We start from the raw sequence: 16,096 nt of genomic DNA, 5'->3' as shown, positions 1-16,096 counted from the left end.
AGAGACAGAGCGGGGAACAGAACAGGCAGACTGATGAAATACACTGCTGAGGGGAGCAGCAGGCAAGACAGCAGAGGTCTGCTGCGCCACGTGGGGACCCTCGCCTGCCAGCCGTGATTGAACTGGCGCTGCAGAGGCTGTGGACAGCTTCACAGCGCATCGCTCAACTGCCTGCGCCACCAGGGGAGACCCGATTACTTGCACATTATAAAGGATATAACTATGGAACACCTAGATGGGAAGCCACATACAGCAAGTATGTAGGAAGGGATACAGGTCTTCTGTGATCTCTGAGGGTGCTACTCTTCCTGAATCCCTACATGTTCACCATCCAAAAGTGCTCCCAATTCCTTCCTTTCTGGTTTTTATAGAGGCTTTATTTACACTGGCATGCTTGATTAAATAACTGATCATTGCTGATTGAATTCAATTTCCAACCCCTCTCACCTCCCATAATATGGAAGAGTTCAAAGTTCTAATCTTTAATCATCAAATCACGGTGTTGGTTCCACTGGCAACGAGCACCAATCTTAGTATTTCCAAAATTCACCTATCAACATAATAAAAAAAAACCAGTTTGATAGTTCTCAAAACTTAGGAAATTCCAAGGGGATTAGGAGCTGTGTGCTTAATATATAAATATTTTTATTATAAGTCACATATCAAAGCGGAGTAAAAAAGTCATATTGTAAAAAGGTGCACACAGAGGATGATTAGCCACTTCTACAATCTACCACACTGGTCAATGCTGAGAAAAATCAAGAAGCCTTGAGCAAGATTGTTCACAGAAATATCTTACTTGAATTCTACTTTTCTTCCACAAAGAGAGCGTGTTACTAGCTGATGCATACCAGGTAGAAACAACCAAGGCCAATACAGTGGATATTATGTTCGTTCTTATAGCTGGAGTTTGCTTTTCTTATAAGGTTAGCTCTGAGGCCAGTTTCTCTCCTTTCCAGAGGAGAAAGCCTAAGTGTGTCAAGTTAACAAGTTGCTGGGTGCACATGTGCGTGGGTGTGACGGGGGGAATATCTGAGAAAGGCTTGGAGGGCACATGAAAAGTGATCCTAGCAGAAACTGATTCTTTCCAACTCACTCCCAAGCCATGAGTTCTGTCTTCTGGTCTTTCTTTTATTTCCTTTGTCCTGCCTGGCTATATCCATCCCAATCAAGAAAATTTCTTGTCTAAACTTTTGCATATTTACAACTACTAACCCAAATCAGAAATGACAAACTGTTGACTTGTTTTGTTTTTGTAGGAATTTTTAAGATGTGAAAATATGAAGACCACAGAAAACTCCCCATTTCTGGCTTTTCTTTAAAAGAAAGATCAGAAAGATCGCCTTCCATCTTTTGCCAATTTATTCTAAGTGCGTTTCCTTTCCTTGAGCACTGGATTTGTTCCTTGAGATCTTTCAGTTTGCAACTCTGGCCTGAAACATTTCCTACTTTTTAATGGAGTAGTAAGACACACGTCACCACCCCATAAGCACTGAGCAGGCCCTCTGCATGGCCCAGCAGGCAGACAGCCTTGGAGGATGCCCCTCCCATCCTCGTCCAAACCGCATCACAGCTCTCTCTCACCATGTTTATAGTTCATTTATTTATTACTCATTGGTTTATTCATGACACGAATGCTGAATATATTCAGAGGCTAGACAAACAGAAGGGTGCAGGCGACCACATTTTTCTCATGCTGTCTGAAGAAGCATGAATTACATGCAAGCTTGTACAGAAATGATGTTTCTGTCACCGGTTATTGTATTTTATACACATGTCATAGATTCAAAACATGATCTTTCAAGCATCTTTCACTCTCCTCTCAAGCCTCAGTTTTTGTCTTTTTTCTCAAACAATTTTTTTAAAGGAGAGGCTATGATAGTTGAAGCAGGTTTTGGCTATCTGAGCTCTCACCCCATTCCCCTGTTGAATCCTCCACTCACTCTTTTTTCTTAAGACATAATTTGAAAACTAATGATTGCTTCAACCATCACATTCCCAGACAAGTCTAGAGTGACCTCCTCAAGGTTACTTAGTTCTCTCCTAGCAGACCAAGCCTGGACTCCCAACCTCCTGCCTCTTAGACCATCATACCAACCACACCTACCTGTCTCTACCTGGGTGTCTATCCAATTGCAGGGTGATCTCTTCAGTTATATTGAGTGCGACCGCTCTTGGGAAAGCCGCTTCTTACACCCCAAGTTATGCCAAAGCTAAAATATCAGCTGCACGTTTTTTTCAACTGCTGGACCGCCAACCTCCAATCAATGTATACAGTAGTGCAGGTGAAAAATGGGTAAGTACTGAGGTGAGGTAACAGGGCAGTAGGGGAAAGATTATGCTGATATGGGTGTACAGAACAGCTACTGGGCTGGTTCTACATTACTACTTAGCTTCTAAATTCCTATGGTCTATGGGTTTACTCATATGCAATCAGAATGGATAAGCAGTAGATCTATAGATGTAAATGAATAAAGTAAATTCATATTAAAATTATTCATAAAGATGGCATTTGAAGCAGTCACTGCTATTCATTGCATACTAATTCTTTGTAATATCATACACAGTTCCAGAATGAATAAAGCTAGATGTCATTTGAGACCTACTCAGTCACCATGCTTGACACTGATGTTTGGGTAGGGGATATAGAAAAACCAATTCTTTCTGTCTTATAATATCAATTTGATCAATGTTTATCTGAGTTCCAAGTTTAGGTCCTGTGGATACCCAGAAAATTAATTTGATGTAAAAAATATCTTTACTGTCTAATTGATAGTCACCACAGGTGTTTTTAACTTTTTGTGTCTATTTGTTTTTAATATTTTAGTATGACCAAGAAAAAACAAAAACAAATCAAAGTCCCAATGAAGCTAAACTAAGTTCAGAACTATTTTTAAATTGGTCAAATGACATGTTTCTCCTTCAGTTCAATTAAATTAAAATCTGTGTGGTCTATTAAATGTCTATTCATTTCCAGAATTCATAGTTCAGATAGTACAACTGAAGATGTTCACTTTTGTGGTACAATTCTCAAATACCTTTCTAGGTCATGTCAGGGATAATGTTATCATAAGTCTTTGAGAAAATAGAGCTGCAGGGGTTTGGACAGTCACTAATTCTGTGGTGTAATCAAATCTTTTGGTTCTTCTCTCCCATTTAGAATGTCAAGAAATGAATGACGAGGAAATCCCTTTGACTAGAAGGGGGAATAAGAAATAAAATATCTTTAACTTTATTGCTCAAACCTCCCTTCATTATACACTTGTTAGAATGGGGAACGGAATGCCCTGTCATTAAGTTGCTGTTTCTATATTTTGCACTTTGAAGACAATCTAGATTCCAGTAGGAACATATGTATAATTTCAGTCTTCCCATCCACAGGACAACTTCCAGGGGAAGATTGACTTTGTGAACTGTAAATTTACATATCCTTCTCGACCGGATGTGCAAGTTCTGAATGGCCTGTCAGTGTCCGTTAGTCCAGGGCAAACTTTGGCATTTGTTGGAAGCAGTGGATGTGGTAAAAGCACCAGTGTTCAGCTGTTGGAACGTTTCTATGACCCTGACCAAGGGAAGGTGGTAAGCAACACAAATGCTTTTGAGGATTTTATTTTCTGCAGAATATCTCCAATCCCTGAAAGTGGTCTTCAAGGTTGTGCCTTGCCAGATTAGCTGTATTGAGCTTGCCTTGGACACTTACCCTTATGGATATTTTCCACACAGTCATTTGCTGGTTGACCTGATTCTACCTTCTAATATATTCCTCCCAGTTCCAGATGGTCTGCTGACCAGTTAGGTACTCTGCAAAGCAAGAGCTGAGTGTATTTAACAGAAGTATTTTCTTGCTCATAAATGGAGCAGAAAGTGCATATTAATCAGGAAACTAATGACTGGGAATGGAAAAAATTGGGAGTGAAAAAAACACAATGATTAATTATCAAGAAAGGAGGTCTAGTATGAAAAATTTGATAAAATCCTGGCTCAGTCTAAATAATATAAGAGTAAGTCTAAATAATAAAAAGCTCAAATTGACCATAATGGGTCATAAAGCTTTGGCAAAGATATTTGAAAAATTGGTGGATTACTTTTTGCTTATTTCCACAGCATTTTTTTTTCTGCTTTTCTCTCTGTTTTCTTTCTTTCAAAATAATAACATGAAGAGGACTGCAAACTAAAATAAGAATGATTTTTAATAAAAAGCAAACCCCCTGCTCAACCCTCCCACCACCCCTATTTCTCTACTCAAAGACAATTATTTTTAACCACCTGATGTTTCAGATCCCTGAAGATTACTTCAGTGTCTCTAAATAATGTTCTTTTGCTACTGTTTCATGATTTAACAAATTTAGACTGTCTTTTGACTAATTCTCAAGGGATAATTATTTAACTTACCCACACCTCTCCCCCTCCTTGTGCCCACCTCCTCCCAGTATAGATATATCACTTTAAGGAGTTCCTCTATTTGTAAGTTTAGCTAATATGCTTTGGTTCTTTTCTCCCTCATATAGATAAGCTAGCATCTCTTGAATTTTCCCTTTCTAAATTAGTATTAGCCATTGTACCTTTGTTTTCTCCTTTCATCTCTCAAGTCCTAACAACTATACATTTTCATTATCAAGTATACAAAATGCTTACCTTCTGCTTAAAACATTTATTTTCTTTCATGCTTTCGCTATAGGTTGACCCTAAATGTTGAAAATAAATTAATTAACAACTTTCTTTATGTTTAAATAAATATTATTCATCCCAAAGTCAAGGAATAAAGTACATTAGCATTACATTTTCTTTCTTGAATGCTTTTATGAAGGTTTTTTTCTTGAATTCCTTGCATTTATAAAATCTGGATGTTCTTCTAGTGTCTTTATTTTGCTACCTGTCTTGATGGACCAAACTTCTTTCCTCACTTATGCCACTGTTTGGACTAATGATAACCTGGCCTACTGAAGAGTTGTCACCCTATGAATTCCTTGCAATGTTTTCTTGGAACAGATCCATTATTTTATAGTTCCCACATTTTCCTATTTCTTGATCTTCACTCTCATTTTGTTGGAGTGCATCTACAAGTAGTTTTCTAAGAAATGGCTCAGGCATGTAGGTCTGAAAATGTTTTATTCTGCCCTATACTTGATTCATCATTTAATCCTAACACTTTGAAAATGGACTTTCTGGTTCCCCAACTAGAACTTGTTCTTTGCTGCAACTAAGATAACAGTATGAAGAGAAATATGAGAGAAAATTTGAAGGAGGCAACTAAAGTTTCCCTTGCAAAAGCAAAGCAAGGAAACAAGCAGACAAGTATTGGTAAATACAAGAAATCAGGAAAGTAAGGAGAATTGATTACCTATAATTTATACTCATTTCTGTTATTAATTTGGAGTATAAGGATTTTATTGTTTTGAAACTGATGAATCCAGAAAGCACTTTGCTCTAGAAGTCTGATTTCAATAAAAGAAAGGGTCAAGACCCCTGGAATTGTTGTCCTTAAGGAAAGCAGCTGTCCTGCATACAGCTGACTCTGGGATGTGAATTTTCCTCACTGCTGGAATTCTAAAATGTAACACCCTTTTTGTCACTTCTATTGGTAGATAATAGATGGGCATGACAGCAAAAAAGTAAATATCCAATTTCTTCGTTCGAAAATTGGAATTGTTTCCCAGGAACCAGTTTTGTTTGCCTGTAGCATAATGGACAATATCAAGTATGGGGACAATACCAGAGAAATTCCCAGGGAAAGAGTCATAGAAGCTGCAAAGCAGGCTCAGCTGCATGACTTTGTCATGTCGCTCCCAGAGGTGAGTACCAAGTCAGAGTCATTCCCCATAGAAGACAAGGATGGGGAAAGACAGGTTGACCAGAAAGTGTTAGGAATCATGGCTTAAGGAGACGGTCCAATGCAACACAATTTATTTCGTAGCACCCTGTGGTTGTCTATGGAGTCTTAGTCTATTAAGCAAAATAAATGCCCTTCATCAATACTTAAGCTATGAAAAGCATTACACAATTTAGTTTTGGAAAGTACTGCATTATCCAATGCAACAGATACTGTTGCTGTACATAAAGTTGTACTGTTGTAAGCATTAGCTTAACAGAAGAAATAATGTCTGAGATTTGGAGCTGACATTAGTTTGAACTCAAACCATGCAACTTACTAGTTGGATAACTTTGAGACAACTATTTCTCTTTTCTGAGACTCAGTCATCTTCAAAATGCATAATATAACACTAAAATGAAATAACATACATAATAGCCACACAAAGAAAATTGCTGTTTTTATTGTTGGCATCATAATCTCTTTACTTAGCAGCAAATACTGTGTGTGGTAGGGTAAGTGGTGTCTACCTCACTTTTCCATTCACTTTGAACTTAGGGCCATATCAACCCGGAATTCTCCATCCACCAAGAATCTCTCTTGGTGATTGATCACAAGGAAACTTAAACATGGAAACTGAATTTTGGGACTGATAAATGAACTTCAACCTTTCTATTTCCTTTAAACACCATTGGAAAATTACATTTTTTTTTTTTTTTGCTAAGTGAATACATTTATCAATTTTGTGGTGCTTGTGATGGGCTTGTTTGTTGTTTTCACAAAGGCTTCTAAATCATATGTTGTTGGCATGTGGATAGCCTGAGGCACAAACATGTGGAAATTACTATTTGCTATATTCTGAAGAAAAACAAAGCTTATGTGTCCCCTGGAAGATTAATTTATACCATAAATCTTTGCTGAGCATTTACTCATTTTGTGTGAGACAACTGGCTTAGAATTGCTTTATTGTTTCTTTCTCATACAGATTTGCCTACAACATTCTTCACTGAGCAGTTTTCCCCAGAGACAACATAGGCTATCAGGGGTTTCACCTGGCTTGGTTGAATATTCATCAGAGGCAGGGGAAGAAAAGAGACCTTGTCATGGAAGGCAGATAGAATAGTGGTCAAGGCTTCAGTGGCTAGACACAATGAATTTCATTTCACCTTCAGTGCTTATTACTGGTTTGTCTGCACAAGTTTCTTACCTCTTTGTGCCTAAATTTTGTAATCTGTAGAATGGGGCGTATATTATTTCTGTGGCTATTAAATAATAATGTGGCTGGAATAGTTAACATACTTTTTGACACATAGTAAATTCTCCATGAATGGACTACTTACAAGATTACTACTTGTTATGTGGCCATGCAAGCATCTAGGTAGGGATTTTCCTTCACAATTTCATCAAAACTGACAACAAATGTATGACATACTTATTAATTTCTGGATCTCCAGTTTTTAGTTCAAAGAAGTTTGAGGTATTTGATCATGATCACAGACAGAGCTTGTAGGCATTAGAGTGGTGATTCAAACCTAGGCTTGTGTTCCAGAATGATCCTTCCTCAGTAAGGGAATGGGACAGAAGATCTCTCAAAAGGCTCTTCCTTTTCTGGGATTATTCCCTCTTGGAACAAAGGTCTTTCAGACAGGAGTTTGCAGATCAGGGAACTGTGAATCAAGAAGGAGCTCCTAAATGGGATGCTAACTGAACAAAGAGAGAAAGAGATCAAAAAGAAATTCACAGAAGGGCATACAAAGTCCCCCAGTTCCCAACACAAATGCTCATGAACTCCATGTCTCTTATAGAAGGAATTGCTCACTATTCCTCATTTCAAAACACAACAAATCATTTATAATCACGGAGGGGTCATTGATGTGGGTTTTATATAGCACAGGAGCAATGGCTGTTTCTGTCCTCAAACTTACCATGCTTCTTCCAGAAATATGAAACCAATGTTGGGTCCCAGGGGTCTCAACTCTCTCGAGGGGAGAAACAACGCATTGCTATTGCTCGGGCCATTGTACGAGATCCCAAAATCTTGCTCCTAGATGAAGCTACTTCTGCGTTAGACACAGAAAGTGAAAAGGTGAGTATTGATTTTCTAAAGTCTTAAATGATTATAAATGAGCCTTTGGCTGCAATATTTGTCCTGATGACATGGCACTATTTTCAATTTTCTGATTCATTAACAGTAGAAATTGCCAATACTTGGTGTACCCAAAAGACAATGAAAGTGATTTAAAGTAGCATTGCATCAAATAAAAAAAATAACTTAAAAATAAGAATTGCTTCTAAGATTATTTAGGTTATGTGACATTTTTTACAAGGGCAAATAATTAGTTTTCTTATGTAAAATAAAATAACCCAGGCCATCTGTTCGGGATTTCACATTGACTAGTTCTGACCAGTCCTAAAGTTATGTGGCAGAGCAGGTGGGGCAGCATACGACTCAAAGAAAGAGTCTGTGTGTATCTGGTGTGTACTTTGCATGAAAAGAAATGCAATTGAGCAAAACACAATTATGAGATTTACAATTTATAATTATCTCCTTAAAAATCAGAATTATATTTTCAAGAGATTTAATATGTCCCCAGTGAAGGATAGTATCAGGAATCTTTGGGTTCATTTTAGCAATCTAGATCATTGAGTATTGTATTGTAAAATTATGTAGTAACCTCATGGTTTGCTTCATTCTTGCTACACAAAAATTTCTCAGCCTATGGACTACAATTTAAATCATTGATGCACTGCATTCAGCAAATAGTTGTTTAACCCTCTCTCTTATGTCAAACTTTTGGGTTAACCCCTGACTAAGGTGTTGTTACTCAGATGATATTAAGCTGAACTCTTGTGCTAGTGGCCATTTCAGCTTTCCATTTTCTCTTTGCAGACAGTGCAGGTTGCCCTGGACAAAGCCAGAGAAGGTCGAACCTGCATAGTCATTGCCCATCGTTTGTCCACCATCCAAAACTCAGATATCATTGCTGTCATGTCACAGGGGAAAGTGATTGAAAAGGGGACTCATGAAGAACTTATGGCCCAGAAAGGAGCTTACTACAAACTAGTAACCACAGGAGCACCCATCAGTTGACCTGACTCAAGAACTTCATGCACAGATGATGTTCTAATTATAAGAATGCTATAGGTTTTTTTTTTTTTTTTCTTAAGGAGAAACAGGGATATTTTACTTTTACAGATATTGTTATTCATTGGAATCCAAGCTAATTGCTAATGACCTTCAAAAATAATTTAGTTTTAAATGTATATATAGAAAATGAAAACAACTAGGGTAGAGTAAGTGAAAATCTAGTGCTAAGCAATGAGTCCACCACCACTCAGTGCTTTTTCTCATGCAGGAGGTATTCCCATCTATTTAAATAAAAACAAAAGTTCATTAAAATGAACATTCCAAAAAGAGGCCTTGATAATTAACAGGACTGACAGTTCTTTTCAAAATGTCTCACTACTACGATATCTTCTCCCTACTCCATCCCCATCCCAAGTCCAATCAACATATAAATTTTTTTCTTCCCACAACCAACGAATGAAATTTTGCCTACAAATTAAGCTGCAACTATTGTATATTGACCAGTGTTATTTATGTCTTCACCCAGTGTTTCCTGGTAAATTAGCATGAAGATAGTTTAGCCAGTTAACTGGTTAGATCAAAAAAGTTGGTGATTTTACCAAGTCAGAGAGGGAGATGTGATCTAGTTAAGTTATAAAAAATTGCAGTGAAAAGTAAGTTTCTGAATAAGGAATTAAACTTTGCAGGTAAGTAATACTGAAGAAAGACTACCAAAATCCATTTGTTCCCATTTTCATTTCAGAGAGAAAGAACACAAACTCTGTGCTGCAGGGCTGCCAGTTTCCTGGAATGGAATGTGTGGGGTGTGGAAAAGGAAAGGATATGAGTTATCTTTCAAAGAAACTACTTGAACCTTATTTACAAAAGGGAAAAGATTGAAGAGGGCTTGAAGTGACTTGGGGAAACAATTGCTTTTTGAGGCTCAACAACAAGGGAGAGGATTTCAACTTCAAAAATAAAGAAAAAAATAAGTTGCAAATTTATTTTACGGCACCAGGGAGCACCAATCCCTCTATTTTTATCCCTCCTCTATCACCAACAAAGACTTGGTCTCTGCAATTTTATATTAACTTTTCTCTGATGCCCAAGGGACTTAGTTAAGCTGGCTGACACTTATCTCAAGTTTTTCTGTAATTTCTAATCTTTTCAGCATGAGTCCATGCTGTGATCAAACTCTTCCATAGCCTCAGTTAATAAAATTTTGCAGAAGGAAAAATAATAGAAGGATTAGAGAGAAAGAAGTTTCTCAAAAGGTAGGAGAAAAAGATATTGGTGAAAAGGAGAAAAAATTAAAAATTTAGAGAAACAATCCAGGAGGACTAATTATTAATTATTTAGTAACAGTTTGAGAAAGAGTGTTTTAGAGAAAATTGAAGGAAAATAATTATTACACAGTCCAATAATACTCTTACAATTAAGGGATATGAATTTCTAACCTCAAAGGATTCACAACGTGTCAAATACAATAAATAAATAAATATCCTAAGTGGATACACTATTATACAATTTTAGAAAACTGGGAAAAAGGAGAAGATAATAAAATTTTCCAGGAGAGGGAAGACACATTACATATAATAAAGAATCATAAACTCTTGGCAATATTACTTAGAGTTCAGAAGACAAAGATTGACTTTCAAAACTTAGAGGGATAATTATTTTCATCCTGGAATTCTATATTCAGGAAGTTATTCTTACAGAGAGTAGTCTAAAGAAATTCTCAGTCATATAGAGTCTTAAAATTTTTGTTCCCCAGGCATCTTTTCTAACGAAGGCACAGAAGGAGGATTTCCCTAACACAAGAGATTAAACAAAGAGGAAGCGATGGGACCTAGGAAACAAATGATCTAACTCAAGAATAAGGTGAGGGGACACTCCAGGGTGATTAGAAAGGGAAATCCAGGATAAAAGGCATGCCATGGCAAGTGGCCAGTTCCCCTTGAAATAAGAAAATGAGGTACCAAGAGGGACATCTTCAAGAAAGATGTGATGCTGCTACTCGACCTGACGTGGTAGAATGTGGGTAGATGTAGATGTACTGGGGTGGGGGGCAATTAGCTTCATTAGTTATTAGCTCTGTGGGAAAAGAAAACATGTGAAGGGGAATACATCACACTGCATGACTCACCCAAGAATGTTATTTACAAAATCGTAGCAGTGCAAGTGCTGAATACTGATTGAAATCAAAATTAGAGACAGGTTGTGGAAAAGGAGAGAAAAAAATATGGGGAAGGTTGACCAGAGTTCCCTACACATACTAAGAGCCTATGGCCTTTGAGGGAAGGGACTTTGTCTAGTTCACCTTAATATCTCCAGTGCCTTAACCAAGTACATGGCATACAGTTCAATACATTGAATAATCATTTAAATTCACGCAAGTGGTATATAATTTGTCAGCCCCAAGACAATTAACCTATTAAGTTTGCCTTCTGTTGAAACATATAAGTCACTAATGTGAGCCATAAATGTAATTGTATATTTTCTAGTTAAAGAAAGGAAAACAGAAATAGGTGAAATGAACATTAACAATCTATTTCATCTAAACCAATATTTCAAAAAATATACAACAATCTATATAAAAATGATTAATGAGATAACTTCTCATTGATCTTGTCACCTTTTATATTAAAATTTCAAAATTTGATATATATTTACACTTAGAATTCATCTCTGTTTGGACTAGATATATGTCGATAGCTCAGTAGTTACTATGACTAAAGGTTACTATCTCAGACAAACTGGGTCAGAGTACTCAGGTCCATGGATTTCTTGGTCTCAACCTCCATCGTCCCTCCACAATTTGGGTCTTACAAAAGTAAGAGACCAGCTTCTACCTTGGAATTTGTCCTTACTCTGTTCTCTGATCTCGCAAAACTCAAGGTAAAGATTGTGGTGCCCTGTTGAATAAAAGAGACACCTCGGAAAACTCAAGCATTACATGAGAAAATACAAATAGAAATACCCTGGCCCTTCTCAGAAGTGGTTAAAATGTATTCATTTTACTTGACTCATCTCTTTGAGTTGATAACCCAAAGTAAAATCAAAAGGAAAGAATTCAGATTGGTTAAGCATAACACAATATAACTTTAAAAACTATTCTTTTGGGCCTCCCCTAGTGGCACAGGCGGTTGAGTGCAGCACTGGTTTGATTCCCGGTTGGCCAGGGAGAAACCCACATGGCGTGGCAGGCCTCTCCTGTCTCGTCCGCTGCTCCCCTCAGCAGTGTATTTTAGTCAATCTGCCTGTTCTGTTCCCTACTCTGTCTCTGGTGAATCCTCTCACCCTCTGGCACATCTACCCCAGTTCTTGTATGCATGAATGAATAAATCTTAAAAAAAAAAAAAAAAACAACTACTGTTTTATCTAACTCCCCTGAGGTCCTTTTCCCAAAATAAGTTTCATTTCAGATAACTTTTGAGAATCATTTATTAATATTTTCTATGAACATTTTTTATGAATAATTGAAGCAGCACACTTCCCATTTATTTTGGGAAGAAATCCTCAGTCATTTGGTGCATCTCAAAATTGATTGGATGCCCACAAATCAGAAATGCTACTATTTGAAAAAACAGTAGAAGAATTGTTCTCTCATTTTCTTTGTCCAGAAGCTCTTTTAGTTACCCTAAGACTACTCTACAACGTGCCATTAGGAAAAGACAATAAGAAGGCATTTGAATTTAGTGGTGCATTCATGCATGCAATTTTGGGCAACTATATCTTTCAGTATGGTAAATCTTGAAATATTTTGATAATATGTTTTGAAATAGGAAAATACATTGGATTATAATTAAGTATAGTTTGCCACTTATTTATTCATGAATTAAATGTATATTTTCTATCCTAAGAAAATAATCAGAACATTTTCATCAGGTTTATTTCCAACCAATGGTGGGATGAATTACTACCTTTTATGCATACAGTCTCTATAGTCAGTTCACCTAAGGGTGTTAGTGGAGTTTCAAAAAATTAGAAATTTGGTTGCTGTTTGCAAACATATTTTGAGATAAAGTTACAGATGCATGCACACCATTATAAAATAATCATGTCCATTTGTATTTGCTCTAAATTTCCAGAACAAGTGAATAATCTCCCCTATCTGTAAGAGATAGTAGGTGAAAATAACTTAAACTTCAAAACCCAATTCCAATTTCATTCAATTAAATGCCCAATTAATTTAAATGGATAGACTGTAAATAAAGCAGTACAATGATTATTGTCTAATTAGCCCTGGCCAGCATTATAATGTGCTCATTAGTGAGTTGTATGGTATCCTAAGGCTCATCATGAGTAATCAGGGTACACGTGATTGGCATGTAGCTGTCTGGATGCAACTACTCAACCCAATAAATCAGCACTAAGATAAAATGTGCAGTAGAAAAAGGAAGAGGAGTACATAGCCAGCTGGAGAACTGGCAGTTCTCTCCTTTGTCTAATTCAGCTAGAGTTCCTACTGTCAGACACAAAGAGAGAAAGGCAAGAAGAACAGAATAATAGCTGGAGACAGGAAAACATTTGCCAAGGTGACCCAGAACAAGTGCCTGCAATCATTGAGAATGAGTGCAAGAAAAAAAGAGAAAATATTCTAACTTGCCTGAGTGTACATAGTTTGAATATATCAAGTATGAAATCACAGAGGAACAATGTTTTAGTAAAATTTCTGGAAAGTTGAAAATTCGATTACTCATTTAAACATACCTCATTGATAACATTCAGAAAGCATTTTATAATTTAGAAAGTGCTTTGCCTTCCTGACTTTTGAATGTTACTTGAGAAACCACTTGCTCGCTGCAGGGGAGAAGTGCATGCATGAGGAGCTGCTGTGGCCGGTGTCTTAAGTTGACTCACCCGATGCCCAGTCCTACACCCCTTCTCCCTTGCTTGCCTCTATTACAGAGGCTGGAAAGTGAAGTACTTGCCTTCCCAGACTCCCTTTGTTAGCATGTAAGGGAAGGGAAGATTGGGACCCCTAAACTTGCATTCTCTAAAGAGATCTTTTTTTTTTCAAGATTTATTAATACCAGAGCTGGGGGGGGGGTACAGGCCAGAGGCATGGGAGGGTGACAGGATTCACCAGAGACAGAGTGAGGAGCAGAGCAGGCAGACAGACCAAAAGCATTGCTGAGGGGAGCAGCGGGAGAGACAGGAGAGGTCTGATGCGCCATGTGGGTATCTCCCCGGCCGGCCAGGAATTGAACCCGTGCAGCAGAGGCTGCAGACAGCTTCACAGCACTGTGCTCAACCCACTGTGCCACCAGGGAGGCCCTCTATAGGGATCTTTAGAGATCCCTGTATCTGTATGCACAAAGGCAAAGAAGAATCTTATTGTGACAGAACTTTAATAGAGAAGAAAGATATTCCAAAATTCCCATGCCCTCCTGGGCAAATGCCCAGCTAAACAGGGCCAGCCCAAAGTGAAGCCACAGAAGCCCACAGGTTTGTCACAAGTCTAAGGTATTTTCTGATGGGGAACCATGAGAAAAGGGTTCTAAGATAGGTCTGAGAAAGCTGAGACAAAAGGAGATGCCACATCAAGATAAGGGCTACCACTGGCAGCCTCCCCACATGTCTCTCCTCCATGTGTCTCTACATGTCTCTCCTCCATGTGCCGTCTTCCATGTCTCCTTCCCAGCAATACCAGGGTAAAAGGTGGATTGCAGAAGCAAAATCTCTTCTTCATCAGAGCTTGTCTGCCTTTCTTCTTTCCTGGGTGCATAGCAGCCATGCCGTGATCGTTTGGACAAAAGCCACACCCCAGGGAGCAGACTGAGCCTGATTCCTAGACATCCTTGAGCAGTTGCTCCAGCCTGGGCTGCCCACCTTAACCATCTACTACATGAAAAAGAAAACACAAACACACACACAACACACACACAACACCTCTCACCTGTTTAAACCATCAAAGTAATGTCTTGTAGTTGTTGCATTAATTGTGATTTAACACAATCTTGATATGGTTAGTTAATAAAAATCCTGGCTATATCCATAGGTGGGATCTTATCCTTTCTTAAGTAGGTTGAAAAAAAAGTGATTCAAGAAGAAATTGAAACAGGGTGGGCTAGATGGGGAATAATTTGCACCTGGATGTAATGTAATCCAAGCCACAGGCCAAGGATATCCTGAACTCCACCCAGGGCTGCTGCGGAGCCTGGAACCGGTATGAATCTCTGCTGGAGACCAGCTCTGGCTAGAAGTCGTGTCAGGGATCTCAGAAAGGAGAGGACGGAGTCGGTGAAAGTTTTTTCTCTCGGAGGGTTGAGGGGAGGTGGAGCGAGGTAGGAGTGAGGAAGACATGAAACTCATCCTTGCTTCTTTAGCAAACGTCATGAAAGAGGGAAAATTTCCCCCTAACCATCTGGTTAAATAATCAAATCACCATCAGATATATTACCAGGAGAAAAAAAAAACAAGTGTAATTACATACATACAAAGACTCTACATAGCTGTAGATTCTAAAGCCAATGAGGCGGAGAGTATCTATCCTGAACTAAGGAAGTGGGGAGGGGTCTGGGGTTTTAAAGAGAGGAGGAGGCTGACGTGATGAGAGGAGGGCAACTCATGATGTAGCTAGGTTTCTCCAAAAGAAAGGTTATTTTTGGTATAAATCCTAACTCCAGATAATAGCCCCAATTTTCATTCTTCTAGGTAATTAAGGAAGTGGTAAAAGTATCTTGTGAAACTGTGGTCCTTGACTGATCTCAGCTAATGTCAAAATCCATGTGCCCAAGTGACTTGTCTTGGGAACATCTGAACATCTTGGGGAGGCCTAGCCTTACCGCATAAAGGTATTTAATAAATGTTTGTCAGATTTGTGGGTAAAGGCATTAAAGAGAGAAGAAAATCATAGACAGAAGGGCCTGTTTGAGCCTGAGATGATTTAGAAACTACATGGAACTGTATCTGTAATTTTCATTTGTCATAGTCATCCTCAAAAATGTTGGCATCATGTTATTTGATGTTAGAACTGAATTGCATTTAAGAGCACATTTCCACAGCCATAAAGAATTAAAAAGTGCATTTTATTTTTACATCTTTCACAGATCCATAATTAGTCCATAACAAACTTACAAAAATAGTTTCTTGTCATTTTCCTCACACAGCATAACTGCTCAAGCACCTCCAAGCTGCCCTCCTACAGAGCAAACTTCCTTCTTCTCACTCAGCCTGTTATTATATGTATATCCCCTTAGTATCTCTTCCAGCAA

General features: G+C 38.1%; 1 protein-coding gene across 4 annotated transcripts in view; it reads left to right on the top strand.

Annotated features, from left to right (window-relative positions):
- ABCB11 (ATP binding cassette subfamily B member 11) overlaps positions 1-9,935 on the top strand; it is an 82,893-nt gene extending 72,958 nt beyond the window's left edge. For all 4 annotated transcript variants that reach the window (XM_054699836.1, XM_037523474.2, XM_037523475.2 and 1 more), the window contains 5 exons: positions 2,140-2,296; positions 3,382-3,579; positions 5,586-5,792; positions 7,749-7,895; positions 8,700-9,935. In XM_054699836.1, coding sequence (XP_054555811.1) covers positions 2,140-2,296; positions 3,382-3,579; positions 5,586-5,792; positions 7,749-7,895; positions 8,700-8,900 — 910 coding nt within the window. In that variant the 3' untranslated portion in view covers positions 8,901-9,935. The remainder of the gene's footprint in view (positions 1-2,139; positions 2,297-3,381; positions 3,580-5,585; positions 5,793-7,748; positions 7,896-8,699) is intronic.
- Positions 9,936-16,096: the final 6,161 nt, after the last annotated feature.

The sequence above is a fragment of the Talpa occidentalis genome, unplaced genomic scaffold (assembly GCF_014898055.3).
Source record: "Talpa occidentalis isolate TD23 unplaced genomic scaffold, MPIMG_talOcc4v2.1 talOcc4.3, whole genome shotgun sequence".
Lineage (NCBI taxonomy): Eukaryota > Metazoa > Chordata > Mammalia > Eulipotyphla > Talpidae > Talpa > Talpa occidentalis.
Note: the sequence above shows the minus strand (reverse complement) of the source record. Positions and strands in the feature narration are given on the sequence as shown.